General features: G+C 37.8%; 1 protein-coding gene across 5 annotated transcripts in view; it reads left to right on the top strand.

Moving 5' to 3' along the window:
- Nucleotides 1-26,167, top strand: part of ARHGAP24 (Rho GTPase activating protein 24) — a 706,220-nt gene that overhangs the window by 447,569 nt on the left and 232,484 nt on the right. For all 5 annotated transcript variants that reach the window (XM_075203159.1, XM_075203188.1, XM_075203169.1 and 2 more), the window contains one exon: nucleotides 19,153-19,240. In XM_075203159.1, the coding sequence (XP_075059260.1) occupies nucleotides 19,153-19,240 (88 nt within the window). The remainder of the gene's footprint in view (nucleotides 1-19,152; nucleotides 19,241-26,167) is intronic.

The raw sequence follows: 26,167 nt of genomic DNA, 5'->3' as shown, positions 1-26,167 counted from the left end.
TGTATTGGAAGACATTCAGGTAATTCTCACAGTGACGTTAGTGGGTTACATCATTCGGCATGTAGCATTGTCAAAACTTTATTTTTGGCTTGTTGTTTCAGTGTTTTGGTTTGCTGTGATGTCATGGTATTTTTCTCCTTGTTGCAAAATGTTTATGAAAACTTTAGGGGGCAGATTTGTTTTATCTGTCGTCATTAATTTGCTATATTCTTGTATGTTACTTAATTTCCTATATAACTAAAGAAAACAGTTTTGTTAAAAAAAACAAAAAACTTTAAGGTGGTCTCTTTGTAGCGGTTTTCGATGCCCATTGATGCCCAGTGAGCCTCTTCAGTGACTGATTGAAGTAATATAGGTACAGTGCCTTCTCTTCAGGTGAACAGTAGGGGCCTGAGTCATTAAGGAGAGCAAAGCATAAAAAAATAGTAAATTTGCACCTGAGTAAAACCATGTTGCTTTGGAGGGGGAGGTAGATTTTAAATGTGGGGACAGATTTATAGATGGGGCAGGGCATGTCCCCCAGATCAACTTTAAAATTCAGTGTAAAAATAAAGCTATCAAGTATGTGCTGGATGAGAAAACAGCCAGTATTTAACTTATGTGCAAAATAATATACTAATTTGCACCCCTTGTATTGTAACACGGTTTGTCCCAGAGAACATTTACTCTTTTTTTTTGCCTTACTTTCCTTAATGACTCAGGCCCTAGATGTCTATGATCTCTACGCACTTACCTGTGGTGGTTAGCCTGACATCTGATCCATCTTTTGCTCTATTCATTCTTGCTCTTATTACTCTTGATTATCATTACTCTGCCTCAATACGATTGGTCAGTGGTGGGATGATGTTGCAGCACGCTGTATGGTAGTGGTTCCTAGCTATTTTAGTGAGCGTGGTATATAGGGAACAGCTGATTCAGTGGATACTGTAATACATTTTAACTGTCATTGTGTCCAGTCCGAGGAAAATAAATAACTTGAAATCAATACAAAAGTGTTAGAGTTTGGCAGGCCATGGAATGGAAATTCTGAAGTAGGAATCTCCTCATCGATGCTTTATTATAGTAATGGTATGGCAAGAAAACGGGGCAAATATCCACGGAAAAATACATGGTATGTTCACTTTACTACAATAATTGTGTATTGTTTGAACTTGCACAACGTACTGTAAATGGCATTTTATTATTTTAATCTGTATTTATTTTAGTGCAGACAAGCCATAGAAATCCTTGAAGCCCTGACCAAAGAAAATGACGATATAAGACAAATCCAACAGTTCTTTTCCAGAGAGAATGCTGAAAATTGTGTCCATAACAGACTTGGACAAATACAGACAAATGTTTCATTCAATATCATAATTGTGTTACTATATAGGGAATAGTGATGTATTTTGGCATTTTTCCTGTGCTCTGGTTGTCTGATTATCTGGTGTAATTAACAGTTGTAGCAGCTATCATTGAAAAACACTGTTCTGCTGTGTATGTGCATCTCTATGACAATGCAATGTTTGTAATCAGTTTTACTGCATTGGCAGGGCGACATTTAACTTTGTCCTCTATCCTCCTAGCCATACTGCATACTTCCCAACTGTCCCAATTTGATAGTTCCGCTTTACATAGCTGAAAGGGGTGGGGCTTGTGGGGAAGCAGGCGGGGTTGGTTGTATTAGGGTGTTTGTTTAAAATGGGGGCGTGCTTAGCAATGATTTGGGCATTATTTATTTTATCCCGATATTTCCTGGGTAAATGTTGGCGCTATGCTACTGTGGCATGTTAATATGGGAGCTTCCATTGTGTTTGTTCATCCTGCTATTGTGTGATGAACACTGTAACGTAGATAGGGGATGTGTAACTGCATAACCTTTTCTTGTAGACCTAAAGAATCAGATTGTGCTTCAATTTTCTAGCTTAAATGAAAGCATCTGCTTTATTTACTTATCTCACTACAGCAAGATGAAGACTGCACAGGGTGAAGGTCATGTTTAACTGTGTTTTATATTTTCATAGCCTTACTATATCGTATTTTTGTAGGTTTTAATGAGAGTGTGTTCTGTTATATCTGTATACAATATCTTGCTTTAGCTTGATGTAGGCAACAGAGGAAGAGATTAACCTGTTGCACCAATTGATGAGAGCTACAAACCCAATCGATCACAATTCATCAAATATGGACAATTTGCTTACACATTTACTGGGGTGCAACCTTAAACCAAAATATAACATTCCAAGAAAAGAGCAAGTAGTTTGTAAACAAGGTGTACTGGAGCCCACTGTTATCTTCAATTTTAGGTATCAAAGGACTTTTGAAAGTTAAAACTTAACGTTTAATAAATTCTATAAAATTTATTAGGTAAAAAAAAAATTGTTAGATAAAAATATTAGTCAAATATTTAAAAATAATACTGTGCAAGTGAAATAAAAAAATGTGTCATTTAAAATAACCGGATGCATCCATTTTCTTCTCTTAAATTGATTAGGGGAATTATTTTAGAATATATAGACATATTGGTTAATGAGGTCATTTTTATAATTTCAGGGATGCATCTTCCCTTTTATATTGCAATTTCCTCCAAATAGTGGATACTCTACATCAGATCCTTTGCTTACATACTACATAGCCACATCTAATAACAGCGCCATCTTTCCCATAGGGCACACTGGGCAACAGCCCGTGGGCCCCTCGGACAAGATGTCCCCATAGGCAGGGCTCTGAAATAATAAAGAAAAAAACCAGAAAAAAAACCTTACCTTTTTGTGGTCATGCAGTGGCAGTTCAGCTCCCTCCCTGTTCCCCTCCTGCGTGCTGTGGTCACACTGAATGTCCGGCGTGGCATCATCACGCCAGATATTTTCAGTGAGGAGCTCAGCGCGGAGGAGCCACAACGCAACGGAGAAGCAAGCGAGGAATTAGGAAAACAGCAAAGATGAAAAACGAAGAGAAGAAAGCGATAGAAAAGTAAGTGAAGGGGAGCAAATAGGAGAATAATAAAGGGCACAGTAACTGATACAGGGGCTGGGGGGGGACCAGAAGTGTGATGAAGGGAGAAAAACAGGAGCATGACATGAAGAACAAAAGCAGCTGATGTGGTGTACGGGGCATATGGAGAGATCTGATGGGCATTCAAGGGGCATTTAGTTAGGTTTGATGGCATGTGGAGTGGTGTTATGGGTATGTTGGCCATTTATGACTTTTTTCAGGTAACAATAAATATAAACTTAATTTTATCGATAATTGACATTTATATTCCTGTGAGTGGTTGTGTAGGTAGGGGCCCCATTGTACTGCTTTTCCCGGGGGCCCATAATGTTGTTAAAATGGCCCTGTCTAATAGTAGTAAGCAAGGAGAAAAGAGTGCTTTAAGTAAGCAATGGCTCCAATGCAGGGAAATCTTCCGAGATGTAACCTTAACTGATGAGTTCTCCATTGCAACCAAACAATTTGCTGGATGTGCTTGTAAAGGGGCAAACTATTTGTCAATCAAGCAGAGCCCTAAACATTCCCCTCGAGCGCTATGTATAGAGTACAGTATATCAGCAGGGTCCGGGGTCCTTTGTTATAGTTGAAGGGCACATGAACAACAAAGGACAAGCGCCATACATCAGAAAGTAATGGCCCTCTGGGCATTGATTTTTCAAAGACAGTAATCCAAACTGAGCAGCTGCTGCTGCCTACCTGGAACACCTGGAAGGCATAAAGGAAAGGATCCCACCAGAATCCCACGATTTAAATGGCATTGAACTGATATGGGCAATTTGAAATGAAACATTATCTACAGATCACTATTATGCCCAGAAATAAGAAACAAATAACAGCATAAAATAATACTGGGACATATTAACTGTGTATTTTTGATTGTATTGAACACATTTTTAATGTATTATCCATTATGGAGGAAAAGGGGGGGAAAGGAGTGACAAAATGATGTATGTTGTTGCTGTAATTTACTGTGCTTCACTAGTAATAAAGTAATATTGAACTGTGTTGCACATAGGTATATCATTTCTTGTGCTGTTAGTACTGCTGTACTTTCCATTGGTAGGCAGTACAGAACATTAGACAAGGATAGTGTAGGTTGTTGTGGTTTGGGGCTCATTCTATCCGCAGTGATGTACTTCTCCCCTTCTGTGTGCAGCCCAGTGGACTCGCTATGACTCTCATAAACATATATAGTAAGATTCTACATTTTCAGGTGCCCAAAGTTGCAATTGCTTCCTCAGCATATAGAGAACAGTCAGTTAAGCCCTACCCTCTGTGACCGGTGCCCTTACTTACAGGGTGGCTTTGACGTCAATACGTCCCTACATAATATTTATTTCCCATTTGTGCATATGGTGTTTTTTTTTTTATTCTGTTGTGATGTCATGCAGCTATTTTTGCATGACAGCGCCCATCTACATAGTAAAGCAAATGGCTTAGTGCATCAATATGGCACTGACTGAAGTAATGTGGAATGTTGCTAATTCCGATGGAAAGTGATGGTCAGACCAGAACATTCCCTGTTGAACTCGGGCCAACTTCTTACATGCAAAATGAAGGTTTGTGAAACAAGATATTGGAATCGTCTTTAAGGGGTAGAGATTTTATTGATTCATTTAGGGAGGTGATCCCAGTTCAGCAGTTTTCCACAACTTCTCAAAATTCAGCTGTGGCAGAATTATATGGAAATTTAGATGCACAAACAACTAGGAATCAATGTCTCCGTTTTTCTCATGACTTATATATGACACAAATGAGCATTCAAAAAGAAGCATTATAGAAAACAGGGGAAGTTATAATCAATTAAAACTGGGGTCTAAAAATGATTGTAGGCAGGACTTTGAAGTGATATTTTTACATCTGCATTCCCATCTGTGACAATCCTGCAAGCCGTCATTTAATTGTTTGTGCAAAGCATCTGTACATTGACACTTGATAACAGCCAAAAGTAAACGTATGTATGCACATGGTGGTCAAATACATGAAATTGCACAAAGCATTAAGAGCTATGCATCTGCGTATTTTGCATAATTTGCAATTAGTAAGCAATAAAATGTGTATCAATAAATAATGTATTGTATTCTTTGTATTCAGCTTGCGTTATCTTCTGGAGAACAGCAGAGGAACTATTTTGTACACAAGCACTACATGACTATAAGTCTAGATTGTCTTTCATCCCCTTTTTTTTTTCTTAAAACAACAGTCCCAAAAAGCAAATAATTCTGTTTTATGTTGAACCCAATAACCAGGCATACAGATTATTTTATTACAATTTATTTCTTTAGTCTTTTGATCCAACAATAGATGTGTATGCCTAAGTATGTTAAAATATTGAAGGCACAGGATATGTGCTAGATAATTGGAAAAGACTGTCTGTGTGTACTGCCAAAATTTTGCTCTGATCACATCAAAATGCTTTAAAGAGAGAAAAATACAGCAGGTATGGCATTTGGTTGCTGTGTGACTCAACTGCTAATTAACTGTCAACAACAAAAATGATCTTATATGCTAAACACATTGGGCCTCAAGTACAAAACGGACAAAGTGCAGCTCAAAATCCTCTTTGGTGCACATCTCTATTTGCACAGATTTTGCCAAAGTGCGCGGGTTCGAGGAGCATTTTTAGATGCACTTGCACCATGTAAACAAAATTTGTGCTACATGTAATAAAGACAATTTTGAAGTTCCCTCGCTCTCATGATTAAGTTAAGCCACGCATGCTGCAAAACCAAGCAGTACTGATGGAGAAGTTTGACTTTTGTTGTGACGTTTATACTTTGCACAGTGTGTCTAGGTTTTTCCACCTCTATGTACACTTAGGCACACTATTAGTTGCAGTAGGTCTTTCTAGACCACACAGTAGACATGCACCTGGGTGGCTCAGATCTAGGCTTTCAGTTACACTGCACATGCGCGAACCAGCTCACATATGCTCATATATGCAGAGACTGCCCCAGCGAATTGGTAAGGTGGCCCTTATCACTCGGGCTAGTATTCCAGTATTGCCGTAGCAGTTTAATATAGCTTATCTGCTGTCGCGAGATTGTTTTTTCTAAATTGTGGTGATTAAAAATATAACTTTTTCATAAATAAGCCATAAATGCTTCATGCTGTGTTGAACGCGTATGCTCCAAAAAAGCTCAAAAACTTAATAATAGAGTATTTTTGCCCATATGAGTTGGAGGCATCTTAAAATATGGATATGAAAAAAGAGAGAATATAAAGGATGCACTAATGCTCTGGTGTTTATACTGTTATGAAGAGAATAAACACCAGAGCATTAGTGCATCCTTTATATTCTCTCTTTTTTCATATCCATATCTATTAATATGGTTGCACTCTCTACAACATGGTGTCATCAGTAAGAAATGAACCATGATGTTGCTATTTAAGAGAATATGGTCTGTATCATTGGTGCAATGGATCTAGGTTACCCCACTCCCAATTTTCTTTTCCTTTTTCCTGATAGATATATATCAGGCATCTCAAAATATGTCAGCTCTGCACCAATACCAAGTGCAGCAGGTTTATGTCAGACGTACATCAGATACACTTACATCCAATCAAGAAAGTTTTTTCAAACGTTTGTGTTGATAAAGAAAAACACGTTCGCTAATGGGTTTGCTTTAAATAATAAAGCAGGTTTAATCTTCATTCTCGTGTACAAATGAAAGTAACAAAAAATGAATTCTAAAATACGTCCACAATATCATATAATATAGACACAATCAAAGAATAAAGCACTGTAAGTTTCAGTGGTAAAACCACAATCACCCAATAAGGGCATATTGAGAATTGAGCAAGGACCATCCTGTAGACAAAGCATTAGAAAATTCATAGGGCTAGATCCATCTGACTCCATTCAGAGCATTGGAATAATCACAACACAAAAGCTTAGCAAGCCAGCTGCAAAAGAAAACATTAAATATATTTGTAAAACTCACCTCTTTGCAAAATGAATTTCACATATCCAAGGATACAAAATATCAGCAAAGAATTCCATATGGTAAGTTTTATTTATGGTCAGGGAGCAGTAGGCGGCTTTACCCTCTTTCCATGCCTCTACATCAGAGGTGCTGCTCCATTACCCCTTCCTACTTTCTGTTGAACAGGGGTGCCTGCTCATCAGACTAGTGTTGCTGGTCTGGGATATCATAATCCAGTGCTATACATATCATCAACATGGAGGTGCAACAGCCAGCAGCTTTCCAGGTAAGAAGCTGGCAGCTGCTGTTTCACTATGTCAGCAACTGGTACTACGTTTGGGGGCACCACAGTGTAAATAAGAACACTGAATGAGTGACAATATCATTCATTCTGGGCCTGATTCATTAAGGAATGGAAGTCCATTTATGTGTCATAGTTTTCCATATGTTCGATTTGTGCATGCGCCAATCTGAGGCGCCAAATAGCACAATTCACCTTTGCCCGCAAATGACACTTCCGACTGCCTGCAATTTGGAGGATGGAACAGGGAGGGGAAGGAGAAGATTGACGTAGGCAATATACAGTAAGGACATTCAAAGACATGCACCAGTGTCCGATTTAAGCTTTGAACATCTCTAGGGTATGTGTTTTGCAGTCATATCATTTGCACTAGCTACAGGGCAGGTGTAAGTGCCGATTGAGTGATGACGGACGTGTGTACATGCCACAACATGTGTTTGCAATTAGGAGCAACTGTAAAAAGTAGTTTTATATACAGTACGCTTCTTGATAAATGTATTTGGTGAATTTTTTTTAATTTTTTTTAAAAAAAACAACCACATTCATTGTTCGCTTTGCGTACCTTGATGAATCAGACTCAGTGTTTTGAGTGTCCCTTAAACCATGGAGCTTCAGGCGACCTCCTAAGTTTGCCCAGTGGTGACACTGGTCCTTGTTTTATCCCTTCATCTTAATTAACACCACAGTGAATTCCTTGAATAGGTAACAAGAAATGTTACAGAAATATTTTGCACCTTTGGAAAATCATTGCTACATGCATATGATCTCTTAAAATGCACAAAAACACCACAATTACCAACTTTTGAGTTATCGCTTCTGGGAGGGGAAAACTCCATGCTGTGTTTTGGGAGCGTGTTCAGGAGAACTTTGTTATTAGGCCACGCCCCTCTGCTAAACTGAACAAAATTCGGCCTATTGTAGCAGGGGGTTGAGCCAAGATGCTGTGATTAGCCCACCCCCACACTTCACCAAAGACGTGGGCAGTATGTGGGAGGTTGCCCTGCTCTCCCGGGAGTCCAGGAGAACTGCCAAAATTCAGGATTCTCCCGGACATTCCGGGAGGATAGGCAACTAAGAAAAACACCTTCTGATTAACAATAAAGATTCTGTGCATTATCGTTCATTCAGAATACATTAAAATTAGTATTGTACAATGCACCTCTGAAAGGTATATATAATGATCAATGTTGTTAAGGTAATTTGATCCTTTATATAGCATCAACAAAAGAGCAACTGTGACCTGCTATCAGCAAAATGTCACAGTTCTAAAACCTACGGCTTTGTTAAAAGCACAGAGGGAGGTCAGTGAGGTCAACGGAAAGAGTAACTCATATAAAATCCCTGCAGCCCTTTCACTGCGTTGCCTGTTCCTTTCTAAAGACAGGGCCAATAATTGCATAAAGTGCTAAATCTTTAAAAAGTGGCAATATAATGTGACAATTAATGCTTTAAATATAAGCAGGATTCACTTATTAGCTGTTAATGGTATGTGGGAATCAGCGTTTGTGTACAGCTTAAACAAAGATGCAGGTGTTCCGCCTACAGACTCTACATGTCGTCTTGATTTTATATGAGTGACTTCATCTCTCCTGGCACATTTGTCCTACGGCTTAAGTGGAGTCCAATTGCTGCATTAAACATTTTGGCACAAGAGGTGACAGCGACTTGGTGCCCTTTGGCAAATTATGTGTAAAACGTGACAAGTAGGCAATTCATTTAAGACATGCAAATGTCCTCAAGCACTTTTTTTCCTTGATAATAATTAATTTAAATAGTAGCAATAAAGATACAAATGAATGGCATGTACTAGTAGTAAATAATAGTCACACAGCAACTATTGTGTAAGAACATATTTTTCTGAAAACGCAAAAATGTAACTTCCTTTTGCAGTAATTAACTATTTAATTACTTGTCTTATATTAGGGATTTTTAGGGATTTACAGATATGCTGTCAAACTACATCAAGTATGTGTCCAGTATGCCTACTTGAAAGACTAGATAAACACAAAACATAGTGGGCCTGAGCCAGGAGAACAAAGCATAAAAAAAGGAGTAACTTTGCACCTGGGCAAAACCATGTTGCATTGGAGGGGAGGTAAATTTAAAATGTGGGCACTGATTAATAGTTGGGGTAGGGCATGTTCTGGATCAACTTTACATTTCAATGTAAAAATAAAGCTATCAAGTATTTGTGTGCTACATTAACAAAAATGCCAGTATTTAACTTTTGTGCAAAATAATAAACTAATTTGCACCCCTTGCAACATGGTTTGTCCAGGAGCAAATGTACTCCTTTTTTTCCTTGCTCTTTTTAATGACTCAGGCCCTGAGTGTTTTTGTGCTTTACAGGAGACTTTGATTTGTAATGAACTGATATGTATAGTTGTCACACGTGTTCATATTACAGAAATTATATCCAGTCCCATATCTGCAAGTACAGACATATTTTGTAGCTCTAGGTCATGTCTTTTGATAGCTTTGCTTGAAAAAGAAAACTTTTTTTGATTAAAAGGTTCACACCGTTTTAAACATCTGCAAAAAAACATTTAACTTTTAAATCTGATGGATGTTTCAGGCTTCTTGTTTCATAATAGTAGTTTCTAGTGGTACAGTGTTATGAGCTGAACTTTTTGTATAATTAAAAAAGCATAAGCACTTCATCATATGAAAAGCTAATAGTCACAATGATCCCAAATGTTACCATTAATTATTAATTGTTATGGACACTGTTCAGAACTGTGTTTTTCATTCATACTGGATTATGGGTAGACATCCAGCACACTTTTCCTTGAAAGCATGTTCCTTGAAAGACTGGCTATCCAGCTGTGAAATGCCTCCCCCCTCTCACATTACAGGTGTCCACCAGATGCAATTTTTTTATTTTAAATATATTTTTTTATTGGGTTTTTAAAACACATCAAAAACAGAAGAACAGCCATAGACAGTGTCGGTGATGCAACCACAGTCAAGTACTACACGGCATAAAATGACAGCTAAAACAGTAAATTACACCCACAAAAAGAAAGAAGAGAGAAATAAACAGGAGAAAAAGAGAGGGTACCACCAGGGTGTTCGAGGGTTGGGAAAGGGGGGTGGGCCTGGAAAGTCTGTGTTCCCTAGAATAACCAGCTTTCAACGGACTAGGCGGAGCAGACCAAAGTCTAGGACTGGGATGAGTAAGGACAAAGTGAGGCCAGAGAGGTGCTATAGGTGGGTGGGAGTTGGGGTGGTCAAGGAAGTGAACATTTCTGAGTGTTGGGATTTGAGCCAGGTGCACCATATGGCACAATATTCATCAATTATTGGCAGTGGGTAGCGTCAGCTCGTCTATTGCTCTATAAAATTCCAGTTTTCTGAACCTTTACTAACTTGAGGGGGGAGGGGGGTCTCCAATGGACCGGTGTCACTGGCTTGGCCAGAGAAGAGGCATTTCAAGAGGGCTTGCTGGTTTTGACATTTGGTTATAAATTTGTGTACCGGGCATCTTATATCCACTAGTTCCTTGGAAATTTCCTTGGTTGCCTAGCGTGCAAATTTAGATTGTGCTATGGGTATATAGTAATTTATTAATTATATATTTTAGTCAACATAGTATCTAGTTGCATAGTGATTTTATTAGAACTGCTCTCCAGCCTCTAACTGGCAACTCTGACATTTGCCAGAAAAGCTGGTTTGCCTGAGTGTGTATGTGGACTCCTCTGGATTCTCAAACCCGATAGATGGGCTGGTCAGCCTTGACAAGCCTCCCAGTCTTGCTTTTAATCAATGTGGGACACACTCACTGCATGTTTTCTTGTAATGGGTCGGCCGTGGTACAGATGGACATGATAGTGGGCTGGGCAATAATTTATAATACCTTCTGTGTCATCATTAGGCTTAGCAAATGTATTTTTTTATTTTGGCTTTGGGTAGTCATTCCATAGGAATGTGGCCTGGCATGTCTTATATACCAGGACTTTTTATTGGTCCTATGCTACTTACAGCCTAACCTACAATACCAATTAATTATTTTATTAAGCATGAAAATATTGGACTAAGGTAATCATCTACTCTATGTGCCCTTTCCTCCTGACTCCTGGCTAAGATTCTTCATAGTGCAGAATCTACATAATATTCCTTTCATTAACTCATGACAAAGACTGATATTTAAGTTAAGAAATATTTCAAAGAAGGCAATAATTATACTCTATTTTACTATATGTATGACAGAGTCTTGCCAGGCTTCTAATAATAAGAGAGCTCCCTATGGGAGCACTGGAGTTGCTGTGGTATATTATCATTAGCTATTAATGGCGTGCAGGGCCTGATTACAGGTTCCGGTTGCCCTAGGCTAATACACCCACAGCAGGTCTCCCTCAACTCATTAAAGGAATATTCAGGTGTATTCTCCAGCCTTAAAATTCAGACAGATTGTGCCATTCTCTTTTACCTGTTCTTGCAGCTTTGACTACCTGCTGTTCTCTCTTGCTTGTTCTTGCATTCTTGCAGCTTTGTCTCTCGTCTACCTGGATTCTGGAAATTTTGAGTCTTGTTTTGGAAATCTATATAGCCATCTAAAACTACCCCCTAGCTCAGGCATATGTAGACAATGAAATATATGGATTTTTTTTTATTAAAGAACTATAATCATATACGTACATCTACCAGACCCATATGACTAGTATTTTGCATTATAGTGACCAGTGAGATCACAAAGAGCATCCTTGTGACCACTATACAATACAGAGAGCATCCTTGCGAACGCCACACAATACAGAGATCATGCCCATACCCATTTCATCACTCACAGCCAGGTCATCACCCCTCAGCCATTTCAACAACACTCGTCCATTTCATGACACCTTCCCCCCCCCCCCTATCCCCAGCTTGTCATTATGTCCTTATGGCCATGGACGGTTCTTAGTCCATTCTTGTGAGATGTGGTAACGCTTGTCTCCAAGACCAGACTAAGAACCGCATCCTCCATGCAGCTAACAGCAGTTGGATGTGCTGCTAGGCTGCTTGTTATGCAATACTGATTGTCTTTAGACCTAGGCCTGATCCTTCCCTGACCCCAGGGCAAACAGGGCAGCTTGATCAGCCTATTGGTTGATCAGGCCCAGATGCTGTGTGGGAATCAACATTTGTATAAAGTTTAAGTTTGGAACTTTCCAAACCGCCACATATCACCGGCAGATTCAGTTTTCACCCTCCACGCCATTGGATAGTAAAGGCTGCGGAATTGAGGTTAGAACCGCCAGCGGTGGGTGGTGGTTTTAAAAATCCAACAAAAAAGCTCCAGAATAAATCACCCCCTAGATTTAGGACTTCATAAATCCATATAATGTACAACAAAGTATATATTATATACAGGTATATTGTTGATGTACACATGCGCACACATATACATGCATATTAAATAGGCAGCACGGTGGCTCAGTGGTTAGCACTTCTGCCTTACAGCACTGGGGTCATGAGTTCAATTCCCGGCCATGACCTTATCTGTGAGGAGTTTGTTTGTTCTCCCCATGTTTGCGTGGGTTTCCTCCAACACTCCAAAAACATACTAGTAGGTTAATTGGCTGCTAACAAATTGACCCTAATCTGTGTGTGTGTGTGTGTTAGTGAATTTAAACTGTAAACCCCAATGGGGCAGGGACTGATGTGAGTGAGTTTTCTGTACAGCGCTGCTGAATTAGTGGCGCTATATAAATAAATTGTAATAATAATAAAAATATAGAAATGTTATACATTCAATTTTAGTTTAGCAACCTTTAAAAAACGATACACCTGGATGTTTTTATTCATCAACGGTATACCCAGATAACAACAGTTACATATTCTTGTGCTTCTACATGTAGAAGTCGGTAGATGGAAATACAACAAAACCTTTATTGTTTTCACGGTTGTTGCACAATCGTTTATGGTATGTTTGTAAATTTATGCCTTAAAGCCAATCTTCAGAGTGTTCAATAAAACATGGAAACAGCACAGACTATACAAGTACCTTGGGGACAGATATAATATTTCTCCCCTGAACTTAAATTTAGAGCCAAATAGAATGTAACTGAGATACAGTTGCCAAATCCAGGGGAGAAATGAATACTTTTTTTCATCACAAAACATGTGAAAACATCTCCACCCTTGCTGGAAACATATTTTTTCTTTAAGGCTCTCAGTTTTATTACACATACTTAGAACCTTTTTTTCATCAAGTAGGCAAGTGCCATAAAAGAGGTTTAAGGCTCGGTGATATTCACTTTGTCACATTAAAATGCGTGACAAACTCAGCATCATGTTCTTTATTGTGTCTGTGATTCCTGTAACTATGGAAACAGGGTGAGATGAGGTTGCATTATACTTCCAGGTGGCACTAGGACATATTTTTCTGTATCTTGCACAAAGATATCAATGCTATTGTAAAAGGGAATTTAACTTTGTGATTATATTTCACCATCCAAGTCAAATATTCCCATTGTAATACGAAGAAAAGAAATGTGTAAATGTGTTACTTGGTTTAGTTTTATTATCATGTTATTTTGGCTCCTCCCACCTCATTAGTATATGCAAAAGAAAAGAAAGCTTCTGGACTGCTCACATTTTTCTCTGACTTCAGATTTCAGTTCATCTGCATGATCTCTTATCTGTGAACCAAACTGAACTGTGTATGGCAATAGAACAATGGTCCTAGCAGCTACTATGGGGCAGAGCAGCTTTGAGGGAAGCCCATCAGATGACTGGCCCTGTGTAATTGTCACTCGTGCTGCTCCAGGATCTGCTCTCATCAGCCATTTCCTCCGAGGTCATGTGCCTTTGCGTAATAAACAATGCGTATAACTGCAATGTCATAAAAATCTGAAATGTTATTAATTTGGTGTTTTTGATTCAAGTGGTAGACTAGCCATCCGCTAATTTGCAGTGTGTGAACATGCACACTTTGCACTTAATTTGGGCTGATCAGCAGTAATGTATGAGAATCATCAAGACTTGCAATGGCTTGCAAAGTAAGTTATTGCTGTTTAAACTCCTCTTATGTCTGACAATTATCAAACTACTCTATTTCCATAGTACCTTAGCTCAGATTCAGATTAATTACAAATACGTTGCGCCTGCCTCCTTTGACGTACGAAGGGTACATATCCCCTACAAAACAAATTTATATGACTCCCATCTGGCTATTTATTGTATTCTGGTCTTACCAGTGCCTGAAACAAAATGTTTGTGGGTACAAAGAGTGCGGTTCCCATTGAGATCAATGATATCTATAATTAGCTCCAATCGCACTGTGGTAATTGTATGGAGACCGGAGCTGAAAGACGACACAAGCCGAGAGATGGAAGCTGCACAAAATCATGTATTGGATAGGCACTGAAAATGTAGATAAGCTCAAAGTGCATCATTTAAGAAATGAATTCCCCTTCTTGATTATCCTATATGGAAGACCTTTTTTCGAAAAGTGATATTATGTTTGTCACTAGCAGATTAACTGTTCAGTCTCCATGAGAGCTGGCAATACCACCTGAGAGCTCTTACCTGACACAAGATGGGCAGAGTGGCATGGCAGTGGTACAAATGTCATTGTGCTGCAATGGTGTAAATGTCATCAGGCTCAGCCCACATGGTTTGTCACACCCACCTGATGAAGTGAAGCACATAATTATGTACCGTCCACCTCACTGAACACCAAGTGATGGGCGTGTGATTATACAATTCATGTCATTGTACCATTGGCCCCTGTCCACTTAATGATGTGAATCACTCCATAAAACCCACCTCTTCTTTTCATACCTGAGGTAAGCGAGGTATGAAGTAGGTATGTATAATTTTTTTTACTAGCTTCCTTGTTGTGTCAATGAAAATCTTGAAATGAATGCTTCCCTTAGAAAGTGATTCAACCTCATGTGTTTGTAGATGAACAGAATTTGAGGGGGCATCAGAACTGCTTTATCACATGTGTCAAAAATGTACTTCCTGTATAAAGTGAGCAGAGAAAGTGAAAAATGTTTTCAATTGGAACTATTAGCCAGTGCCACCTTCTAAAACATGTAAAAATATTAAGTCACTTTGGATAAAATAAACGCCCCTCATTGCTGCTGGCCCTGGACACGGAGGAAGCCTTCAAGGGTCTTGTGGCCATCTATGTCCCACACTCTAATACAATATGGTTTTAAAAGCAAATTTCTACATGCAGTTTGCACACTATACCACAATCCTTACACAAAGGTACTCACAAACAGCTTGACATCCAACTAGTTTAACTTAGCAAATGGGACTAGACAAGGGTGTCTCCCCTTCCCCCTGGTCATTGAACCCCTATCTAGCAGAATGAGATCTAATCCAGATATCTTGGTTATGGCTTTATTTAAAGAGAGAACTTCTATTTCTCAAATATTTCAATGCCAAGTCAGATGCTAGCCTAGCACACTAAACCAAGCATAAAATGTTGACTTGGATAATGAGTTGTATGGTGACTCAAAAAGCAGCATAGAGTGGTCTACATCTTATCTGTCCCTGCTGTGGCTCTGACACTCTCCACCTGGAACAATATTAACAATGATCTCCACCTGTTACACCATCCCCCACCACTCACTCCCATATGGGATCACCCCCTCTTCCCATCGGGGAAAAGTGACAACATGGCATCTACCTAGAAAACTGCTGGTGGTGTAATGTCATTGCACCACATATTGAGAGACTTTGCTCCATTATCCTTTGCAGAGTTACAAGAAGGCTTCAACAGCATAGCGTTAGTTAGAATTGTCACCTCACAGCACTGGGGCCTTGGATTCAATTGCGACCAGGCCTTACCTGTATGGAGTTTTTATGTTCTCCCTGTGGTTCCGGGGGTTTCCTGGTAGATTAATTTGCTTCTGACAAAATTAACCCTAGTGTTTGTTTGGTAGTGAATATAGACTGTAAGCGCCACTGGTGCAGGAAGGAAATGGTGTCTATGATTACATATTCTCTGTAAAGCACTGCATAATATGTAAGCGCTATATAAACAACTGCTAATAAATTAATGTGAGTGAGAAGTGTACAGAGTAGGGATTTCAAGAGCACCACTGTGAGGAGTTTTCAATGCACACAAATGTGATGATTCAAACTCCAAATATACAATCTAATACCAGCAAGTGTCTTATAAAATATGGCAATTTTCTAAACAGCTTTTTACTAGAAGTACACAGGGACTTTTTTACTCTATATTTGATTGAATAAATCAATCAATTGTTATTGCAACTGAATACAATATTAACATCACCTCATACAAATACTTATACACTTCATTTAATATATTATATATATGAAATGACTGGAGTGCTTATACTGAACGAATTATGTCCATCATACTCTCTTTCATACCTATGCAGCATGCTGCCATGTTAGGGTACTTCTCTAATATAGCTGGCACAAAGTGACAGACAAGTTTGCAGATGTGCACAGTGTGTAGTGGCTGATACATACATAGGGACATTGTCAGTGTTGTCACAATAACTCGCATAACTGCATTTTCAGACTTTTTGACCTACATCAGGTCCCTTTGAGACACAATCCTAACCATGTGACATGAGCTTCAGCTGTCAGCCTTGAAGTGTGGAGGTAATACATTATCCCTTGAGGTTCATATCTAATCATTTAAAAAAAAAAGTTTAGTGGTCCTTTATGGGGCCTATTCAACGTGATTCGCAATTTTGCCCCGTTAAGTATCATCTTTTATTGCAGCGATGACGGATGGCTTAATGGAGCAATGTGCTATTAAAGTCATGTTGTGACCGCACATCCCTGATTGCTGGGATACCGGGAGAGTATCCCGGCAATGACTCTGTACTGTGCATGCGCATCCTAGGGTCCCCTGTGCCAATGTTCAATTCTGTTAATTAACGCAGGGTAGAGCAGTAAGGCTGCCGGAGAGGCATATGAAGAGTCCTCTCTTGTGATGCTCTCCCCATAGGGATGATGGTTAACGCCAAGCTAGACTTTTCGGAGGATAATAAATTTGCACAGACACAGTGTTATGAGGACTGCAGTATTGTGCAGTACTTTGCCTGATGCAGGAGATATCTATGATATAGCCAGTGTTAGGCTTTTGTTACACTACCTACATAATTAAAAAGGCCTAAACCATGCGAAAAAAGCCATTTCCGCATTGGTTTAATGCTTGATTAATAGGCCCCTAAATCTCTTGTATTTTGTTTGTGACACAGGTGATTATATATACACTGTAAAATGCTTATATACACAAGCTGCAAAATGGAAGAGTGTACATTTAACCCCATGAATATAATAATAGTATTTCTGGAGGTATAAAAGACATTACATAGACTACTCTGGTAGAGGTGCAAATGCATGGCAATGTGTTTTCCTATAAATATGGGATATTAAAGCAACAATATATGAAATTGTATATATAATCTCTGATTTCATTTGTATATTAACACTTTTATTATTAAAAAGCACCCATAAAGTATTTTTCCCAAAGCAAATATGAATCGAGCCACCTGCCACAATTATTGCATCTGTCGTGGACTTGGCAGCGATGGCAGACCCAGAATTCAGCCATCTGTTGAGACAGAAACAACTGGACTATGCAGCATTGGTGAATGGAAAGAGTGATAACTAAATATAGACAGCCAGACATTACTGGAGCCAGTTAATCGTTATCTTTGGCATGCTTCATTCTTTAGTTGTGACTTAAAATTATAATGTCTGGATCAAAGCTGTTGAATTTTGTGTTGACCTTATGCTATGTAGCAACACAGCACATTTAAACACCACAAAGGACTAAAACTCACAAAAACACCTAGGTAGATATAATTATGTGGTATTTTATTTCAGACAATAACTTTTGGTAACAAATCAGTATATTAATAAAGACTACACTGTGCCTCCACTAGTAAAACTGTCATCCCTGCCCCCATTTGGGTGTTACAGCCTCCCTTCTGGTATCCCAAATTACTTTATTTTCCAGGCATAACAGCCTGGAGAATAGTAAAATGGTCAAAACTGAAGTAGCATATAAACAGCAGCTGATTGTATAGCTACTGCACATTGTCAAGTAAACTGCCTTCAATTCTCTGACTCATGTTCCAAATTCTCCTGATGTTTACGCTTGTAAGTTAATACAGGAGCAGGTGATTATGGGTAGTGTCCCACAAACAGTGAGAGCCTGTAGGACTTATTGTAGGGAAGATGATTTTCTGTGAAAATAGACCAAAGGAATCCCTCTGCCTTAATGTCCAAATGTTTGAATGTCAATCTGAGTCAAAAACAGAAGAGGAAGGAAGATAATCTTTAGTTTACAATATCATCATGCCTCATAGTTAAACATCAAAGACCATTTTCTCATCATGTTAAGTTTCAATTAAGTTTTAAGTATAGTAAGATATAGAATCTGAGACCAGAAAATAAGAAATGACAAATGATACATAACTATTAATTATTGACTAATGATGACTGAAAGTTAATGATTAAGGATGGATAAATGATTGAAATGGTTCTTTTAAATGTATAATTTCACACACTTTTTTAAATACATATCCTTAAATCAAAAAGATGATTAGCAAATATTTATTATCAACTTTTCTGCTGCCATCTGGAAAGAAATAGCATATATTAAAGGTATTTATGATCTTCTCAGAATCAAACCTGTATTAAAGTCTAGGCTAATTGTACCTCTTTACCCCCAAACCATTACCCCGAAGCTCATTGACCTCTACCAATTCCAATCTATATAAAATAAGTAAATCAATTTATGCTTGATGGCCTTTTATTCTGGCATTTAGAAATAACAAATAAAAATACATAGCAAATTTAAGCACAATGATAAAATATGCTAATGTGATATATATATATATATATATATATATATATATATATATATATATATATGGAGGGCATTGAACATTGTTCTCTGTAACCTCAGCAATCTAACAATTCATTCTTCATAAATCACAGTGTAAACATCTTTTGTTTCAGGGTACCATCTTTCTACCAGGAAACAGAGTTGTGGAGCATCCTTGTAATGAGGAAAGTCCAGGGAAATTCTTATTCGAAGTTATTCCAGGTAGGTTTTTAATTAATTTATCTTAAAAAAAACACAAAGGCTTCAGGGAGATGCTTGGCTGGTGGTGGAGGTGGAAGAGTTCTCTCCGGTTTCTCTTCTTGAAGGGCACTGAGTGGGTGGTGACCACATATCCTCACTATATGTTCAACAAAGAACTATCCCTGAGTCTAAATATGTTATTTGCATTTTCTAAAGTAATATTGTAATGTATAAGACTTAGGGGTATATTTACTAAACTGTGGGTTTGAAAAAGTGGAGATGTTGCCTATAGCAACCAATCAAATTCTAGCTGTCATTTTGTAGACTGTACTAAATAAATGACAGCTAGAATCTGATTGGTTTCTATAGGCAACGTCTCCACTTTTACAAACCTGTAATTCAGTAAATATACCCCTTAATGTGGGGAAAATGAAGCAAACATTACTGCATGGAAATATCATACTCCTCCATCCAACACTGGCTGAGTATAATGTATCAGTGCAATATGCAAACTACTTTTTACAGGTACCTGGAGTACTAATAAAACTAGATTTCATGTATGCCTTTACAATAATTGTTATATGTATCTTATATTTATTTTGTCCGTGATGTTGATTTATTTATTTGTACACCTGAGACAAATGGTTGCTTTACTGTGAAGAGAGACAAAAGGAGATCAGACACAGTTTTGATGTAGGGTAAGGGGCAGGCCCTTCATTCATTAGGGCTCACCAGGTATTTGTGATAGTTATTTTCACCAGTGTCATATCAGTTGCCATCTAGGCAATCCAATTGTGAAAATTAATAAGCACTGCTTGGTTGTGTTTAACTTTTGCATTATTTATGATATTTAAAAAATAATCTTAATATTTAGCTTAGATACAGAAAAAAGGATACATATGTGTAATATCTTTGCATATGTAATGTGGTTTAAGGTAAATAAGTAAACACAATTTACCATAGATTCTGCAAGTTATTTCCTGATTTGCTAAGGTACATCTGGGAATATTGGAAATATTTGGAGATAGTTTGGCTTCATTTTGGGATAGGAGTAAATCCATCAGGAGGGTGCCGTTTTACACCTTAACAAAACCATGTAGGACTGCGAGGGGGGGGGGATTTAATTGGGGTGGGGTTGCTCAACCCTAAATTGCAGTGTGAACAGAAAGCTGCTTAGTAAGTTTGGGCTACGTGCAAAAGCAGACACTTTTGCAAAAAAAAATTGTAGCGGCACATGATTTGTCCCAGTGCGTTTGCTCATAACTCTAAATGAGGCCAAGTTGTTTTTGCAGTGCTTGAGCAAGTTTATTATTTTGATTGCTAAACTTTATGGATATAAATACCAAGGTACCTCCACAAAAAATGGAATAGCTGATTCCAATTCCAATTTCAGCTGTCATATTGCGTACTTATCTTGGTGTGTCAGTATGTACCTTTGTCAGATCCTGGGAAAATGACATTAATAACAAAGGTCACAGAAACCTGGCAGCATGATCTAAACTGCATGACATGACCCTGTAGGAAAGGCTGAACATTTTTTGTGTATGCTTTTGTATGTCATAGCAAAGTGACATAGAGTGACATGAACAGTCTCACCATTTCTTGGTTCAATGTACATTTCTGTGCTGTATAATTTTGCAAAGTACTTTCCTAACCCACCCTCTGACATTTGCTGTCAGTACTAGCCATTACAATTAGCTGTTTTTTTACAGAGTGGATAGACTGATCATGGTTAAGGATAGTGATTGGACATCTGTTGCCGTCATCTTAATCATACTCTTGTTTAATTTCATTTATGATTCTTCCTCTGTTTAATTAAAGCTGGGTACACATCTATGCAATTAACGTGCAGATCACACAATTCACGACCAGATACTGCAAGAGTGTGTACGCTCCCACGACCATGTGTTCTCGTACCATTACACATCGCATCTGATGATTTGGTTTCATAAACTTCCTAACAATCACATTCGATGATGGGACATTGTTGGCCAAATATGGAAGTGTGTACGCACTCACGACCGTCTGTCCAACATTTCTGCCGATAGCTCCATCAACATATTGCTGCAGCGTAGGCAGATATCTGTAGTGTATACAGAGTCACAATCTTTTTAGCAGATGGTTATGAGAGATGAAGATCACAGATCTGAAAGTACATTGTATAGCTATATACTCATGATGTGGCATGCTTATCTTGTGCCTGATTCATTAAGGATCTTAAGTTAAGACACTTCTAATTTCAGTCTCCTGGACAAAACCATGTTACAATGCAAGGGGTGCAAATTAGTATTCTGTTTTGCACATAAGTTAAATACTGACTGTTTATGCTACATGAAAAAACAGTCAATATTTAACTTATGTGCAAAACAGAATACTAATTTGCACCCCTTGCATTGCAACAAGTTTTTGTCCAGGAGACTTAAATAAGAAGTGTCTTAACTTAAGATCCTTAATGAATCAGGCCCCTGGACTTTAAATCGTTGGTGAAATCGTTGCAGAAATTGCAGCTGAAGTAAGTTTGCATAGGTGTGTACCCAGCTTTACAGCCACTTACAAATAAATTGACAAGTGCTATTTTATTTTTTTTATCATTTCTATTTATGAGATTGACAACAAAAAATAAAACACATTAGTTACACTGAGCACAATAAGCATACAAAGTGTTTACAAACGTAGAAATATACTGTTATAGTTGACCGACAACCCCTATGTTCCAATGACTAGAATCAAAGACTTTTTGGATTGTTAGCATTTAAGGAACAGGTAAGTACATAGATGAGCACAAGGACGCAGGCCAGCACCCCTCCCTCCTCTTTAAAACCAGCTATTCAGAGGACAATTGTTCAATCGGCGGATTCCTGACACACATTCGTAGCTCATACCAATCTGTATTATGAAAGCTCTTCCACACTTGTGTACGTATAACTTGCGGTAAAAGACCTATCAAGCTTTCCCAGGTGTTAAAAAAAATATTCAACTCTGCTTTCTTTTTGTAAAGAGGTTTCAATCCAATCCATACGAAAGACATAGTAGAGTTTTTGTCGAAATAATGGTAATGTAGGTGGTTCTTTCTGAGCCCAGACCTGCAGAACACTCTTCCTTGCTACCGCCGATATATAATAATTTTCTACAGTCCTTGGTCACCAAGTGCTGTGTTTTTAATTGGCCAAATGTTACCATGAACCAAATCAAGTGGTGTGTACAGGAGGTTGGAGTCAATCATTTCTAAATACAACCTGTGGTTTCTCCTTCTAATTATGATATTGATTATACAAATGTTTTTGTGGTTCGTGGCTTACAAATGAAGACTGAGACCACAAATCATATTTGCTATTGGTGGCAGCACTGAATAGATTCAACATTACTTGGACAGATGTTGATTTTACATTTACAAAATGCAAATGCATATATTCTGAAAGTAACTAAATTCATTACTTTATGTATTTAGAATTCAGCTTTTTATTACATATTTATTAATATGTCATTAAAATTATGGAGTGTCAGTAAAAATTCCCAAACTTGCGTAAAATTATATATTATATTATATTATATTTTGGGACTAGGTTGAGGAATTTCTTTTTATGTTGTTTGGACGTGGAAGGTGTTTATTGGTGATTCAAAATATTCAGTTTTTCACCATATTGGCATTAAAATAACATTATTATATAATTCAGCAAGAACTACAAAATATTTTTTTCTTAAAGAATCATCACTTGTCCTTGGGAGTTACAATTGCTTTAGCTAACTTAGCATACTCAAATGTAAAGTCATTCTAAAGCATTCTGGGAATGGAATGCTGGATGTCATTACATTTAAATATGCTTTTTTTTCCTGATGCGCTTGCTTGGGTGGAATTTGAATTTGACTTAGGTCATTGCTTGTGTTATCCTCAAAAACAGGATATTAAACAGTCAATTGTCTTGTTTAATACATTAGTGGGCAGCTCTAAAAGTTTTTCCTGTTTATAATGCATGCTTAATTTGGAGAATGTGAGTAGGAGAGACTCAGTGAATCTGTAGCCTTGAAATAGGGATGAGACGTGTAATGAATTAAAATGATCTGCTGAAATTCAACTCCAAGGAAATTCTGATTTGATTTCATGTTCCAAATTCTTCTGTGAGAAATAGATTTAACACATGCCCTATCAAATAATAATTGCAGAGGAAAACAATCAGCAAACATAATTTACAGACCATAATTTGGAAACATGCTTGACATCAAGTGTGTAGAAAGGAATTTATTTTTATATTATTTGTTTCCATAAATGTGACATCCACTGTATGTGAACTTCTAACTGGTAGGATAAAGTGGTTTGACCTTCGGCACAATCATAGTTTCCAATCCATGGAGAATATCGTGGGAAAGCAGAACTTAGTGCTTAAAAGTGCTAATGTTTGAGGACTGACATGTCTATATTGTGATACAGCTATACAATACAAAACAATACAATAACAAATGCTATATTAATGTAAAATAAAAAGCCAATTTGTAATATTCCTATGTAGACATATTAAATATCTCAGTAATTGTTCTTTAGAATCTCCGTGGACCTTAGCAAAAATTTAAAAATAAAAAATTAGACAATATTTACCTAAATCACTTCCTCACTAAATCCCTCAGTAAGTATAGTTTTTTTCTCCATCCACCGCTATGATATAATATAATAATGGAATTAACACTTACATCCACCCAAGTCCAATTGAAATATATTTATCACAATTTACCTACTCTATAATGTCTTGTTCTTTCTATTATATTCTTCAATGCATACAAGGTACTAATTGGGTCACATTCTTTACTTTATCTAGTGTTATAAAAATAAACATAGCACAATAATTATAGTGCAACACCTCGCTATAGCATTATGAGAAATATTTCTATATGGCAGAAGTTAATGTTAATATGTACTGACCTTGACATATAGGCAACAGAGAGATAAGCACAAACAATCCCTTTATGGTATAATGAGCTGTTCCAAGACCAAACAAAGTCCAGAATCTTCAGCAATTTTTTCCGGATCACTTGCTTGTGCACTAGATTGTTTATAAGAAATCAAATGCAATGGACAAGTGGGAGCAAAATCCAATTAAAATAGTCCCACTTATTTAAAAGGTCAGACATCTGTTAACTGCAGATTATACGCATTGCCTGTTAAGTGTGGATTATATACACAAGCTTGCTTAGTTTTGCAATGTATAGAAAATTAGATTTAATTTTTATGCCATGGGATTATTTAAAAGGGTGAAGAAGAGACATGAAGAAGAGACATAAATAAGGACATCCTCTTCTTTCTGGGAGGGCCCTAAGCCTTTTCCACCCTGAAAAAATGCCTTGAATTGTTTGCTAACTCAGATGTCCCAGAATTTGGGTATCGTCCCTATTCTTGTTCTGGGACAGACTTTGTTCCTGCCATTTGCACTTCTGAAAAAAACTTTCTTCTACAGACTCATTAGAAACAAAGCCTGTAGAAGAAATTTATTTTTGAAACATGTAGCTGCTGAAACAGGTTCCGATCGACCTATGAAGACATGCCGATAGTGTATGGTGGGGTACAGCCTTAAATCTTCCTTTGTGAAATACACACCTTGATCTATTGGAAGCATTCCGAGTTTCCATGTTCGTCTAGTGCAGGCCTGTCCAACCTGCGGCCCTCCAGATGTTGTGAAACTACAAGCCCCAGCATTCTTTGCCAGTAGACAACCTGTTGATAGATGGAAGGGCATGCTGGGCCTTGTAGTTTCACAACATCTGGAGGGCCGCAGGTTGGACAGGCCTGGTCTAGTGCATTCCAGCTTCTTGATTGTCTATAGCTACACTTGTGTGGCAGTGTATGGGAGAAATGCTCTGCAGCATTGTTGGAAGAATCGTCTCTGATTGTGTCGTAGTGGACTTCTGAGATGCTGAAAACATTACTGGACTTAGCGGGGAGATTCAATTAGCCGCAATGTTCCTCAGAACATCGAGGCTGCGCATTTTTACCGTTACTACAGTAAATTCTCCGCACATTTTTTCCTTGCAAGAAATAATCAGCGGAGATTTTTTGTAAAAACTAATTGAATCTCCCCCATTATGTACTAGATTTGCCTTCAGGATGTGCTGATCTTTTCTCCTATCTGTATGTTATATGTCTGTCTATGGTTTCCTCGTATGTTATATTCTAAATCTATTTCATTATTAATTAGCAATAAGCACATTGGACCTGATTCATTAAGGAAAGTTAAGTAAAAAAATGAGTAAGAAGTCTCCTGGACAAAACCATGGTACAGTGCAAGGGGTGCTAATTAGTTTTCTATTTTGCACAGAAGTTAAATAATGTCTGTTTTTTCATGTAGCATACACATTTTTGATAGCTTATTTGTACACAGAAATTTAAAGTTGATATTTGTATGCTACATGAAAAAACAGACAGTATTTAACTTATGTGCAAAACAGCAATCTAATTTGCAACCCTTGTATTGTAACATGGTTTTGTCCAGGGGACTACTTACACAATTTTTTACTTAACTTTCCTTATTGAATCAGGCCCATTGTTATTAGAAATAGCATTTTTCATACCTCTTTATAATAAATAAACCTAAGACACTATAGTTTTGACCACCAGTAAATCTACAATTCTGTAAGTATTTATAATTTAACTTTGAATTAACAAATTATACAACATACAAGAATCCCTGGGGGAAGATATAGAAGTCCCCCACACACAAACCATATGCCCTTTACTGTGGAACAAAATATTCAAACCCTCAAGCTGTTTCAGTGGCTTAACTAGCAGTTTCTTAATAAACGTGCAAGAATTATTTTGGACTGCTGCAAATTGTCTATTGAATATATTAGCATTCCATTTCATAAGACACTGCGCACCAGGAACTGACTTACACTGACTTAGCTGTGAGCTAAGCAGTAGCCGAGTTCAATCATGTAGATGCTGCTGTAGATGCTGCTTGATTG

Source organism: Mixophyes fleayi, chromosome 1, assembly GCF_038048845.1.
Source record: "Mixophyes fleayi isolate aMixFle1 chromosome 1, aMixFle1.hap1, whole genome shotgun sequence".
Lineage (NCBI taxonomy): Eukaryota > Metazoa > Chordata > Amphibia > Anura > Limnodynastidae > Mixophyes > Mixophyes fleayi.
This window is presented reverse-complemented; position numbering and strand designations above follow the sequence as displayed.